The sequence below is a fragment of the Colobus angolensis genome, unplaced genomic scaffold, assembly GCF_000951035.1.
Source record: "Colobus angolensis palliatus isolate OR3802 unplaced genomic scaffold, Cang.pa_1.0 Scaffold342, whole genome shotgun sequence".
NCBI lineage: Eukaryota > Metazoa > Chordata > Mammalia > Primates > Cercopithecidae > Colobus > Colobus angolensis.
Window position 1 is genome coordinate 4249453 of NW_012116733.1, and position 13883 is coordinate 4263335.

At 36.1% G+C, this 13883-nt stretch overlaps 1 protein-coding gene across 2 annotated transcripts in view; it reads left to right on the forward strand.

The window, feature by feature from the left end:
- Positions 1–13883, forward strand: part of PIK3C3 (phosphatidylinositol 3-kinase, catalytic subunit type 3) — a 125840-nt gene that overhangs the window by 69340 nt on the left and 42617 nt on the right. For both annotated transcript variants that reach the window (XM_011952584.1, XM_011952585.1), the window contains 4 exons: positions 2756–2861; positions 4670–4786; positions 9156–9287; positions 13226–13354. In XM_011952584.1, coding sequence (XP_011807974.1) covers positions 2756–2861; positions 4670–4786; positions 9156–9287; positions 13226–13354 — 484 coding nt within the window. The remainder of the gene's footprint in view (positions 1–2755; positions 2862–4669; positions 4787–9155; positions 9288–13225; positions 13355–13883) is intronic.

The following is a 13883-nucleotide window of genomic DNA, read 5'->3' on the forward strand; positions in this document are numbered from 1 at the left end:
AGGAAACAGGTAGCCCACTGATGTCATCTTACAATGGGTACCTGGACTATTTTGTTTGCATTCCTACTTTAAGATGACAGCTTTCAAAGAAATACCTTGGAGTGTTTTGTAGAATCTAGTTTATTGATGTGAACAGAAACCTCAGAAATGATTCAAATCTAGGTCTTCTAGTCTTGATAGCTAACCTTGTCTCTCGTATTTGGAGATGACAGTGTCTTTTTTTTTTGAGATAAAGTTTCGTTCTTGTTGCCCAGGTTGGAGTGCAAGGGTGCGATCTCGGCTCACTGCAACCTCTGCCTCCCAGGTTCAATCAGTTCCCCTGCCTCGGCCTCCCAAAGTGCTGGGATTACAGGCATGAACCACTGCACCTGGCCGGCTTGAATGATTTTTGAGAGGTGTTTGATACTTGATGCTTATTATGAGCATCAACATATATTTTCAGTAACAGAAAATAGCTGCGGCCATAGTGTTTACCTGATGATCAGAAAGAGCAGGACACAGCAGTGGGCCCCTACATTGTGGTCAGCTATATGTTCGTTTGGAAATAAGTTTACTGCATAAACACAGGAAAAGATACTGAATATCCTAAGGTGACGGAGACAATCAAGGACTTTAACTATAAAGGATAGAAGGGGATGGATTGGAGTTGAATAATACCATATTGACAGTTCCACCGTTTAGAACTGCTGTTTTTTGTTTTCAAGTACAGCATTAGATTCATGGACCACAAATTGAACAGAGGGCCAAGGAAGGTTTTAGGTAGTGCTGTGTTCTCTGGTTTGGCTGCAGCCCCACCTCTCTCTCTTTCCTTCTATTTAAGTGAGTCAAACATTTGTTTCGTGCCTGCCTTTTGAGAAAATTTGAGTTTGTGAACTCTCCTACATGAGAATTCCTAGCCCAAATACCTGGGATATTGTTAGTACCTTCAATAGAGGTAGGAAAAGATGCATTTAATGTGATAAGTTTGGTTTTACACATGTTCAGTTAGAAATGACAAACAGTGTCTTGAAAAGGGGATCTGGTCCTTGAAAATTAGGGTGCATGGATGTGAAAGCAGGTCATGTAATGGAATTCAAAATTAGACCTTAGATGTAAAAAAGGAATATGTATTTATATTTGAAAATTATCAATAATGAGATAGTAGCCTAAATCCACAATAGTGGAATTATTCGTTCAACAGTAATATGTTAATAATATGTTGAGCATCTATTATGAGCCAGACATGCTGAAGGTATAGTGGAGAACAAGACAGGTAAGCCCTCTGCTCTCATGAAGTTGACCATCTGAATGGCTGAATACGGAGTATACTCTCCCAGAAATAGTAGAAAGGATGATAATAAGCATCCGTGACTTGAGATTTGGGAAACATTGACAGTTAAGAAGGTTGAAAAGTTTCGTATGTGTTTTAAGGATAAAACAGTGTGAAAGTCAACTTAGTAAAATCAAAAAAGTCTGACCTGGGAGCCCAAAGTCCTGAGTTTCTATCTCAGTTTTATGATCAATCATACCACCGTAGACGAGACACAGCCCCTCTAAGTTTCACTGTTGATAAAGCAAGCAAGTTGATTGAGATTGATGGTTTTCAAACTACACATCATCATGATCCACTGAAAGCAATTTAAAGTTTCAGTCTAGCATTTGTTATTTAAAGAAAAATAAACAGAATAGCAAATATTAACATATGGTTCACAGGATGTTGCTTTGTGAAACTTTTCAGTTTTATGCATCTGTGTGCATATGTGGCTGTGTGATCAAGTTGTGATACTTTTTTTTTTTCTTTTTAAGAGATACCATCTCCATTTGTTGCCCAAGCTAGAGTGTAATGGTACAATCATAGCTTACTGCAGCTTCACATGGGCTCAAGCTGTCTTCTCACCTCAGCCTCCTTAGTAGCTGGGACTGTAGGCGGTTTCACCACACCTGGCTTATATTTAATTGTTTTTTTTTTAATGTAGAGGCTGGTCTCAAACTCCTGACCTCAAGTGATCCTCCTTCCTAGGCCTCCCCAGAACGCTGGGATTATAGGCGTGAGCCACCATGCCCAACCTGTTATTTGCTTTGGTTTGTTCCCAGTGGAACATTTAGAAACACTGGATTAGAAGACCTATAAAATCTTACTCAGATCATTGCTTATATGATTTTTATAATTGTATAAGCAGATTAGGTTTAAGAAAACATTTAAAATGTCTTTTACTCTCTAAAACCATAGTTTTTTAATTGGGAAGTTAAAGATTATGTGTGAATCTTTGAAAAACGGGAAACTGGATGGGAAAGAAAAAATTACTTAAGATTTTATTCATCTTTCAAAAATATAAGTGACAGGAGTAGCTTCAGAGAGGTTTTCAGAATCAGAGAGCCTTATGTAATACCAAAGTATTACGCAGATTATGAAAATAATAGTTTTTGTTCTTGAGTTACTCAGTAAATATGTGAGCTTAGATGATTTCTGAGGATGTTAATACTCTACCTTATAAATAGGAGAAAATGCTTGTTTTGGTGGCAAAAGTTTTAGAAAATTTGGGATATTACACAAATTAAGGCATTATCACTCTTAGTTTACCTTTTATTGATGGTTGTATGTGTTCCTCTGTAACTTTTCACTTTTAAAAGAGATGATAAAATGTGTTTTATTACTCCAATTTGATTATTTTTGCATATGTAAATTAACCTGTTTTAGTGAAATGGTAATGAGTATTTGCAAACTGAATCTAAGTTTCGTTTCACATCACACGAATGACTCAAACATATTTTTAAGGTATGTGATCGTGGAATGTGAAGATCAAGATACCCAGCAGAGAGATCCAAAGACCCATGAGATGTACTTGAATGTAATGAGAAGATTTAGCCAAGCGTTGTTAAAGGTAACCATTAAATGTGGGGATTGGCAAACTGCAGTGCACAGGCAGGCCAAAGTTAGCCTGTTGCCTGTTTTGGAACATCCCATGAGCTAAAAGTGGTTTTATATATTTTTTTTATTTTATTTTTTTGAGACGGAGTTTTGCTCTGTTACCCAGGCTGGAGTACAGTGATGCCATCTCGGCTCACTGCAGCCTCCACCTCCCGGGTTCAAGAGATTTTCCTGCCTCAGCCTCCCGAGTAGCTGGGGTTAAAGGCGCCCACTACCATGTCCAGCTAATTTTTGTATTTTTAGTAGAGACAGGGTTTCGCCATGTTGGGCCAGGCTATTCTGGAACTCCTGACCTCAGGTGATCCACCTGCCTCGGCCTCCCAAAGTACCAGCATTACAGATGTGAGCCAGTGCACCCGACCTGGTTTTTATATTTTTAAATGGTTGAAAACCAATCAAAAGAAGAAAAATAATTTATGATACATGAAAATTATATGAATTCAAGTTTTAGTGTTCATTAATAAATTATTGGAATAGAATCATGAACTCGTTTGATTTTATATTGTCTGTGGCTACTTTTATACTCAATAGTAGTTTAATAGTTGGAATGAAAACTTCGTGGCCAAGAAGACCTAAAATATGTTATCTTTGACCCTTTACAGAAGTTTTCTTGATCCCTAATTTAATGAAATAAACCTGTACATGGAGTTAAAAAAAAAAAAAAGAGCTTTGCTTTTTTATTTTCCTTTATATTGTATATCTTTCTTATCAAAGCTGTGTACATTTCCAGAAATCTGGCAATGGTCATATTGCAGATACTTTTTATATAATGTATTTTTGCCTTTTCAACAGCTTTTAAAAGATTTATTTTTCCTGTGTTCTTTTGATTCTTAAAGCAGTGTCACAGTTCAGCCAGCAGAGGGTGCAAGGGCAGTGAAAAGAAAGCTGCCACACATTAATCTGGGACTTGCCGCAGAAATAGTCTATTTCATGGCATCTTTCATCTGTTGCATGTTTCATGCTTTTAAAAATTTAAATCACATCTTATTAAATACTTTGAGACTATGCTTTTGTATTCATTCCCAGAGCTTCTCAACATCAAACTGATTGCGAAATAAGCCCTTGGTCTTCTCTTCTAATCACGTTTCTGTTACAGCCTTTGTCACTCTGTGAAGACACTTCAGTTTCTTCAAGTTTAAATTTCCTCATCTTCGAAGTGAGGATGATAACATTTACCCAGCTTCCCTTACCAGAGTAATTGGGAAGATTAAATTAGAAATGTATTTTATAATGTTTTATGAACTAGGAATCACTACATAAGACCGTATAGCATTTGGTTTTTATGACTTATATTTTAAGCACATATTATGGTGCTGTTTGAAATTTTCTTTTTTTTAAAGTTGATTTTTAGTTCCTTGAAGACCTATATCTTTGTTTCTGCCATATTTATGTATATATGTCCAGCACATTTCTGCATCATAAGCCGTTGGATATTTATTGAATCAAATAATGAGTGAATATATTTTAGGATGAATGAATTCCATCTTGTCACATGGTTTGTGTGGGAAAAAAAATGCTGTTGTAGATAGACCAGTATTTGCTGAAGACTCAGATAATTTTCAGTTGTGGATGGATTAGTGTTGTTAGTAACTAAGATACAGGGTTTCTCGTTGTTTTTGAATCAAGATAATCTTTTTCAATTTTGCTTTCTATTTAAGTTTACAGCTATGAGAAATATAAATAAGGATTATCCATGCTATTAAAGAAACCCTGATCATTACGCTACACAGAACTAATTTTTTCTCACTTTGAACCTTTCAGGGTGATAAGTCTGTCAGAGTTATGCGTTCTTTGCTGGCCGCACAACAGACATTTGTAGATCGGTTGGTGCATCTAATGAAGGCAGTACAACGTGAAAGTGGAAATCGTAAGAAAAAGGTAAGCCTATGGGGTATGCTTTTGTTCATAATTTAATAGCGTCTTGGCATCAGAAAATACTGAATTTTCACTGTTGTCTTTTTGGGTTGATATATTATGTGAATTATCATTATTATTATTATTTTTTTTTTAAGACAATGTCTCACTCTGTTGCCCAGGCTGAAGTGCAGTGGCACGATCTTGGCTCACTGCAACCCCTGCCTCCTGGGTTCAAGCAATTCTTATGCCCTAGCCTCCCGAGTAGCCAGGATTACAGGCACCCGCCATCATGCCCAGCTAATTTTTCTATTTTTAGTGAAGATGAGGGTTCCCCATGTTGATCAGGCTGGTCTTGAACTCCTGACCTCAGGTGATCCACCCGCCTCAGCCTCCCAAAGTGCTGGGATTACAGGCGTGAGCCGCTGCGCCCAGTGTATTATGTGAACTTTTTATCATGAAATTATAGTAATAGGAATGGTATATGAGTTTATATATATTGATATGATATTCAGTCTTCTTAACAACCCTATAAGGTAGGACCTATTATTATCCCAATTGTGAGGAGAAGAAAGTAAAGAGAGGTCAATTAATTTGTTTAATGTCATACAGCTAGTAAATATTGGAGTGGGGATTTGTACTCAGACATTCTTAGTCCATATTGTTATCCACAGTACTTTACCACCTCTCATTTTAGAATCTTAGCAAATTAGAATATACAATATATTTGATATGGAAAGAATCTGTAGAGATCATTTAGACTAGAACTCTTCTGAGAAAACAAAAGTCCAGAGTGACTTGCCCAAGGTTTCAGAACTGGTTGTTAGTAACAACACTAGCTTTGTATCTCTTCTCTCCTGGCTAGTACATCAGGCTTTCCCTCAGCTATGAGGTTTCCACTTGATGGGCAGAAGTAGATGAGTTCTTCACCTGTTATTTTTTGTGATCAGTAGTCTAAATGATATGAAGGATTCACTTGGTGTGTTTTCCTAATTCCATTAGATAATTGGCAGGCCTTTCTTGGTGACCTTTGTAAAACAACACATTTTACTGTTCTTTAGACTTTTAAAGGAAAGCAGAGAGAGGAGGAAAATATGAAGATTTGAGTCAGTGGTTCAAAGGCAAAGAATCAAGTCTAAAGAGAAATGCTAGCAGAGCATGTAGAAGCAGTAATGAGTAATGTTCAGCAGGTTAGAGAGGGGAAAACAGGCTGAGAGGAAACACAGTTCTGTTGAGTTGACATTTTCTTTGTTGTTGAGAAGAATCACAAACCTTGGTCAAATAAATACATTTCTACTGCTGTTCCCCCTGTAGCACCTCTCCCCAGAGGTGCCTGTGTAGGAAACTGTGTGATTCCCAAATGCCCACCAGCAGAGGGAGTGTCTGCTGCTCTGACCTGCAGTTTGGGGCTTATATTTGAAACCAGTTTGTTTTAGTGCCAGGAGCTCTTCAATTTAGCAGATACAGGAACCTTGGCAACACCTCAGTTTTAGCTCTTCTGGAGGCTGACCACTTATTTGAGACATCACCCAGAGTCTCCCCAAATAAATTTTGTGTTTCTCACATAGCCTATATTTTAAGCCAGACCATCCCAAATATAGTTTCCATATTGGCTGAAAATCTTTATAGGCATTTTATCATGATATGGTAAAAAGCAAACTTAATTTTATTTACATATATTTATTAGAAACAAGCCCTGGCACCATGAAGAAATGCAGAGAGAGCTCTCTACTACCATTATTGGCATTAATACTAGTAATGTTGAAATAGCCACTAATCATCTAAAATCATATGTAGCATGTTTTCATCCCTCGTAATTTATTTGCGAGCACTATATCACAATGGGTATCGCAGTGTTAGATCTGTGACAGAGTAATCCCTGAGTTAAGTGTCCGATGAGTGAAGAAAATGGTAATATTGTTGTTGTCTTCTTTCCTTCATTGATCTCTAGTTTAGGAAAAATTATGTTAGAAGAGTTCTGAGTCTGCATATTTGAATGCTAATAAAATGCCTTTTTCATCTACTTTTTTTTTTTTTGAAACGGAGTCTTGCTCTGTCGCCCAGACTGCAGTACCGTGGTACCGTGGCATGATCTCGGCTCACTGCAGCCTCTGCCTCCCATTTTCAAGCAATTCACCTGCCTCAGCCTCCCAGGTAGCTGGGACTACGGGTGTGCACCACCACGCCTGGCTAAGTTTTAGTAAAGACAGGGTTTCACCATGTTGGCCAGGCTGATCTCGAACTGACCTCAAGTGATCTGCCAGCCTCGGTCTTCCAAAGTGCTGAGGTTACAGGCATGAGCCACTGTGCCTGGCCATCTTTTCCATCTACGTTTAAAATATATTAACACTTTCACTGTTAATATTATAAGTAGTCTCTCTTCACTTTATGATTTTTTAGGGGATATTACTCATTTATGTGTTCTACCAATAGGAAATATGTATTGCGTGCCTACTCTGAGCAGAGCACTTTTCTGGGTTCTTGGGATACAGCAGTGAATATAGAAATCTCTTCGCCTATGGGGATCATATTCTCACTGAAGAGAGTAAATGCAATAAATAAGTAAAATGTGTGTAGTGTGCTAGATCGTGTTATGTGTTATGGAGAAAAATAAAACAGAAAGGGGAATAGGCAGTACTTGTGTCCAGTAGTAAGGCAGTGTTTCACTTCTTAACAGAGTGGCCAGGTTAAGGCCTCCCTGAGAAATTGACATTTGAACAAAGACCTGAAGCATGTAAGAAAGCAAGCTGGTCTTCTGGAGAAGATTGTTCCAGCCAGAGGAATAGCAGTGCACAGCCCCAGAGGTGGGAGCATGTGTGTGGCAGTTGTGAGAAATAGGAAGAAACTCAGTGTATTTGGAGCAGAGGGAATGGGTACAGTAATAGAAGATGAGGTTAGAGATAATTGGGAAATGGATGAAATCTGTCCTTGTAAATCATTATAGTCAATATTATTTTGACTGGAACACTGAGTAAGAGTAGAAGCTGTTGGAGATTTTGAATAGATGGGTAACGTGAACTGGCTTTCATTTTAGCAGCTGCACTCTAGTTACTTTTGATAAGAAACTAGGAAGGTGAAAAGTTTGAAGAAGAGGAGCAATCAGAAAGGAGGCTATTGCAGTCATCAAGATGAGAAATCATGGTGGCTGGGTTCTTAGGGCTTATAGTGGTAGAGGTGGTAAGAAGTGGCTAGATTTCTCACCCTGTTCTTATTTTACTTTCTGGGTTATTTTATTTATTTATTTATTTTAATCAGCACATCAACTAGAAATTTGTTAAGCTAGGATAACTTTACTCTCAAATTAGTTGATATTACTTCACATTAGTAGATCTGACCATCCGTTTAGTTAAGGAGTAGATTTAGTGATTTTTGTAACACTTATGTAGAAATTCATACCAGTTGATTTTCAGTTGATTTTAACTTGAACTTTTCATCATTCAGGAGGAGATGGGATTATTACTGAAGAGAAATAATTTAATTTTACATCTTCTTTGTCCTTGAAACATACTATTTTTTCTGAACTTCTTTCACTGATTCCGGAGTTCTCTCCTTTGAGGCATACCCAGCAGCACAAAGCGCTTCCGCTTCCCAGTAGCATCATAGTTGAAGTGTTTTATGCTGCTGGGATTGTCGTGTCGAGTTTTCACTCTTGAAGAACAAACTCACCTATTTAGGTGAGCAAGCCCTGATTGCAAGACTTTCCCAGCTTTTAAAGGAAATTGATTGTTCTTTTGAAATTGAATAGAAGGGGTTCTTCTAAATAGTACAGATGTTGCTTAACGATGAAGCTGTTTCATCATGACTTGGATTTCTTAGTTTCTGAAATATTAGCTTAATGCATTATGTATATGAGCTGAAGAAAATGAGTGATGATATCCTAGGAAAAGTTTGACCATACAGACTCAGTGAAAGTTAGTACGGTTATAGTTCCTTCAAGTGAATTAAGTTCCGTTTTTAAACTCAAAAAATGCACTGGGGCAGCCTAATGAAATTTTTGCTTAATATTTGGTCATGCAAGATTAAACTTCGAATAAAATTTCAGTTTCTCTCTGTGGCTTCACAAGTCCTTGGAAACAGAAATTGAATCTTTAGGTCCAACTTGAATAAATTCCTGATTCTTTGTCAGCTTTAGCAAGTGAAATGTATTCTCTGTCCTTCTTGTGAAAGTCCAGCCTTTCACAGTTAGGAATTGTTTGGTTTAAAGCACGCTACTGCTGTTGTTAGGGATTATTTATACGTGCTTTTCTCTCACATACAACACTATGTCCTTTATATTACTTTGGTACTCTGCAAATATTTTTAAGTTAATAGAATCAATTTTTATGTCTTTACTGTATGTTTTATAAACTACTCTTCTATTTTAACCTAATTAATCCATTCTGATTTGTTCTAGAATGAGAGACTACAGGCGTTGCTTGGAGATAATGAAAAGATGAATTTGTCAGATGTGGAACTTATCCCGTTGCCTTTAGAACCCCAAGTGAAAATTAGAGGAATAATTCCGGAAACAGCTACACTGTTTAAAGTAATTGTGGTGGATATTTAATGTGTATGATTGGAACCTAAATCTTAAACTAGATCAGAGATACTGCCTTGGAAAATTACTACATTGCAGAGATCACCTCTGTAATTCTAGTTGATTTAGTAAATGCTAGACCAAAGGGTACCTTTTATTTATCAGTGTGTTTTGATTTAAGATCTTCTTTTGTTACAGTACATGGGCGTTTTTATATGATATGTGAAATACTTTTATATCTCTGGGTTGTTTTTTGATATTTAATTTTTTTATTGTTTTATTTTTGTAGAGATGGGTCCTCACTGTAATTCTAGTTGATTTAGTAAATGCTAGACCAAAGGGTACCTTTTATTTATCAGTGTGTTTTGATTTAAGATCTTCTCTTGTTACAGTACATGGGCGTTTTTATATGATATGTGAAATACTTTTATATCTCTGGGTTGTTTTTTGATATTTAATTTTTTTATTGTTTTATTTTTGTAGAGATGGGTCCTCACTTTGTTATCCAGGCTGGTCTCATACTCCTGACTTCAAGCAGTCTTCCTACCTCAGCCTCCCAAAGTGCTGGGTTTACAGGCATGCGCCACCATACCCAACATAATATTTAATTTTTTGAGCTAATTGTTAATCAGATCCATAACTACTTTTCTTTATGTAAACACTTTTTTTTTTTACAGGGCAAATTGTAGACATATCATGCGTTCATTCAGGTCATGAGTTCAGATGGTTAGATACGAGTCCCAGTTGACCTTTTTAACATTTCTCAGTCTGACATCTGTTCCTATTGAACCTTAAGTTTTTTCTTATATTTTCACGTGGCAATTCTCTTTAGTCCTTAATAGCATACCAGGCTTGGTGTTGTTTTTTCTATTGACTGGCCACCAGTTCAGGTAGAAACAGCTGATGCAGCTGCCTTCTCTAATCAGGCTCAAAGGGCCAAAGGCCAGAGCATCATTATCTGTTAACATCATACTGAAAGATCTTTGTGAGACATGGTGTTTTATGTTTTGTGGTTCTAGTGGTAGAAAGGCGTAGTTGCATTGAATATTAACTTCGCATGAGTTAAGAAAGGACTCATAGAACAACAACTAATGTATATACACAGGGGTGTAATTATAGTAGGAAATAGTTCATATTTTTTAAAAAGGTATGTTTCAAGGCAGCCTCGTAGTTGGTCATGGGTTGCAGCCCAGCTCATAACAACCAAAACATAAGTTTCATAAAACAATACCTAACCTTAATTGGGTGTTATGGACGGATAGTTTCTATTATTTTAAACATTATTCTGTTGCTTTAATTTTAAATGTTGCTTATAACCTATTGGTTTTAAAACTCTCTAACAGATTACAACCTGCAAGTTAAAAATACTGATATTACTATATGCAATTTGAAAATACTGATATAGGAGACACAGTGCAAATTTTTTTAGTCTGTGCTTGCAATCTACTGGAGACTGAAATGTAAAAAGCTATACACAAGGTAATATACATATAACAACTGGCATTCCTTTGAGCTAGAACTCCCAAAGAAGACCAGCTTCTAATATTCTTGAACACTAAGGACTCATCAAGAGCAGTGAATCAAAAAAGTAATTTTACCATTTTTTTCCAACCATGGTAGAAAAGAGTATCTAAGACATATAGCAGGGGTTTTAAGAGTGGAGTATAAGAAGATGTATCTCCCTCCATTGGTAGGTGGATTCTAGACTCATACTCTTTTTAATTATAACATATTATAATTATGTCTTACGACATAAAATATGGGAAATCTTTTTGACCTGAATATTCAGTCTTGATTATTTTTCTTTCAACTCTTAAGTGTCTGGGCATTCTTAAAAATTTTGAGTTGGAGTTTAGGAATTATGGTTCTGAGGCAGTTGCTATATAATATTAGTTATGTAGAGAGAGTTGCTACTTTGGCCCATGGATGCCTTTGAGAATCTGATGAAAGTGATGGATTATACACTTTAGAAAATTGCCCATATGCTTACAAATACACTGAAATTTCTGCATACACTTGCAGAGGATCTATGGACTCCTGTCGTCCTTGTGTGAGCTCCTTAGAGCTGAAAAGGCTAAGGACCCTTATTTCTAGTAGTTTTGAAAGTAATTTTGTACACCTTAATGTAACAGCCAAAGCTGGATATTCATGAGGAGTGGACCCCTTACGGCACTGGGATAAGTTCTAGTTATCCTGTGGTTGTCTTCTTGCTTTAAATTTCAGACGAAATCTAAATTAGATGAAATCTAATTGAATCTGAAAAAAGAAATCACAACAAAGATTCTCCTACCTGTCATTTATCTTTAGGAAGATTTCCAATTACTAGGGCTCAAGGTAATTTATAAAATAACATTTTCACCAGGAGTGATAAAAGGATATTCCAAATTTAAAGTAATTTAAAGTTCAGAATTTTATTCCAACTAAAGTTTGTAAGTTTTAAACATACATTCTCTGAACTATTTTCCATGTTTCCCCCCCCCCAGCATTTTATAGAAAGTTTTCAAGCATACAGCAAAGTTGAAGGAATTTTACAGTAGACAACTGTGTATCTACCACTTTAATTCTGTCATTAACATTTTGCCATTTGTTTTGTCACATCTGTTCATCCTTCTGCATGATGTTTTTTGTGCCATTATTTCTCTTGGTTATTACCATTTTTTGTTGTTGTTGTTGTTTTTAAATTTGTTTGACTCATTTTTTTTTCTCTGGATTAATATGTTTCTCCAAATTTTTGTCTTATATAATTTCTTCTCAATGACCAAACTCAATCGGGTCTCTCTCTCTCAGAACAATTTTCTAACCATTTATGTCCAGACTATCCATCTTAGCATGCCACTTTATGTGAGGTTTTGTAGGAGTCTCCCTTTCTAAAGAGAATTTAATTTCTTTATTTTTGTTGTTGTTGTTGTTGATTTAAACATATACCTAAACTAATTTAGACCTACATATAATTAAGGGAAGGACTCTGGGGAAAACATAAAATTATTCCAAAATAAAAGATACAGGTATTTGAGACCTCTTCTCATTTTATAAATGAAGAATTTGAGTCTTAAAGCTGCACAACTAGTACAGATTGAGCATCTCTAATCCAAAAATCCAAAATCTAAAATTCTCCAAAATCTGAAACTTTTTGAGTGCTGACATGATGCCACCAGTGGAGAATCCTCCAGCTGACTTTATGTCATGCATTACAGTCAAAACACGGTCAGAACTTTGTTTCAAGCACAAAATTACTAAAAGTATCGTGTAAAATTACTTTCAGTCTATGTGTATAGGGTATATGTGAAACGTAATTGAATTTCAAGTTTAAACTTGGGTCACATCCGTAAAATATTTTATTTATGTATGTGCAAATATTCCAAAATCCAGGGAAGTCCAAAATCCCAAACTTTTGCAAACATTTCTGTTATGGGATACTCAACCTGTGGTATACTTGCCATTAAAATCCAGGGCTCTTGACTTTACATCTGGTACTTTATTATGCTATACTGTTTCACCTTATTTATTTCAGTATACCTCTAAAAATAGAAAATGAGGATAGGTATATATAGAATGTCATCTCTGTATTAGGCATGATGCCAGACCTGTACAGTTTCTGATTGCCTTAGCAACTCTGCAGATGAGATGGTATCTTTATTTTACAAATGAGGAAACAAAAAATATGCACAGGACTGTCCAGTGAGTACGTGGCAGAGCTTGCAATGTTCAAACCACATGACTGATATCATGCAGAGCTTGTGCGCCTTCTATCGTGTAGTCTTCTGACAATTAGCTAGTTCACTGTTCTTTCCAAGATACCCTAATGTATCTCATTGAAAACCCAACTTCTTTTTTAGGTCCTGTTTACCTGTGTATTTATCTTATATCTCAACATTGTCTTGTATGTATAATACACCTATATGCGTTAATTCATGACCAAATTTGAAATCAATATTTTTATTTTCCAGAGTGCCCTTATGCCTGCACAGTTGTTTTTTAAGACAGAAGATGGAGGCAAATATCCAGTTATATTTAAGCATGGAGATGATTTACGTCAAGATCAACTTATTCTTCAAATCATTTCACTCATGGACAAGGTGAACATGACCTTATGTTGGTGGGGAACATTTGTTTCATTTTAGAAGACTGTGGCTTAGTACGTTTGCTGTTTATGAAACAGAAGTATTTGTAACGTGCAGGTACGATCCTAGAAAGCTCAACAGTCTCCCCTGACCTTGAAAGAATTTAGTTGCTTTTATACACTTCAGAATGGCTTTTGTGTTGAGTGTAAAGTGGAACCGCATGTGTTCCATTATTTTTTTTTCCAAATTAAGTTCTCTAAATATGGGATTTAGTAGTTTCCTTCCTCTTAGTCTATTAAATCTTTTTTTTTTTTTTAATCTTTTTAATCCCCAGCATTAAAAAGTAGTGTTTGCCCTATTTCCCTTTTACTGAGCTCTGAAGTACTCTGTGGCCAGAAAGGACTGCATGAAGTGATAGGAACAACCCTATTGTTCATTGAAAACTGCTAACAGAGATTTAGAGTAGATGAAACATTTGGCATACCATCATCTGAGTCCTTAATAAATTTAATTTTGATGATCAAAGTTAAATTAACTAACTTTT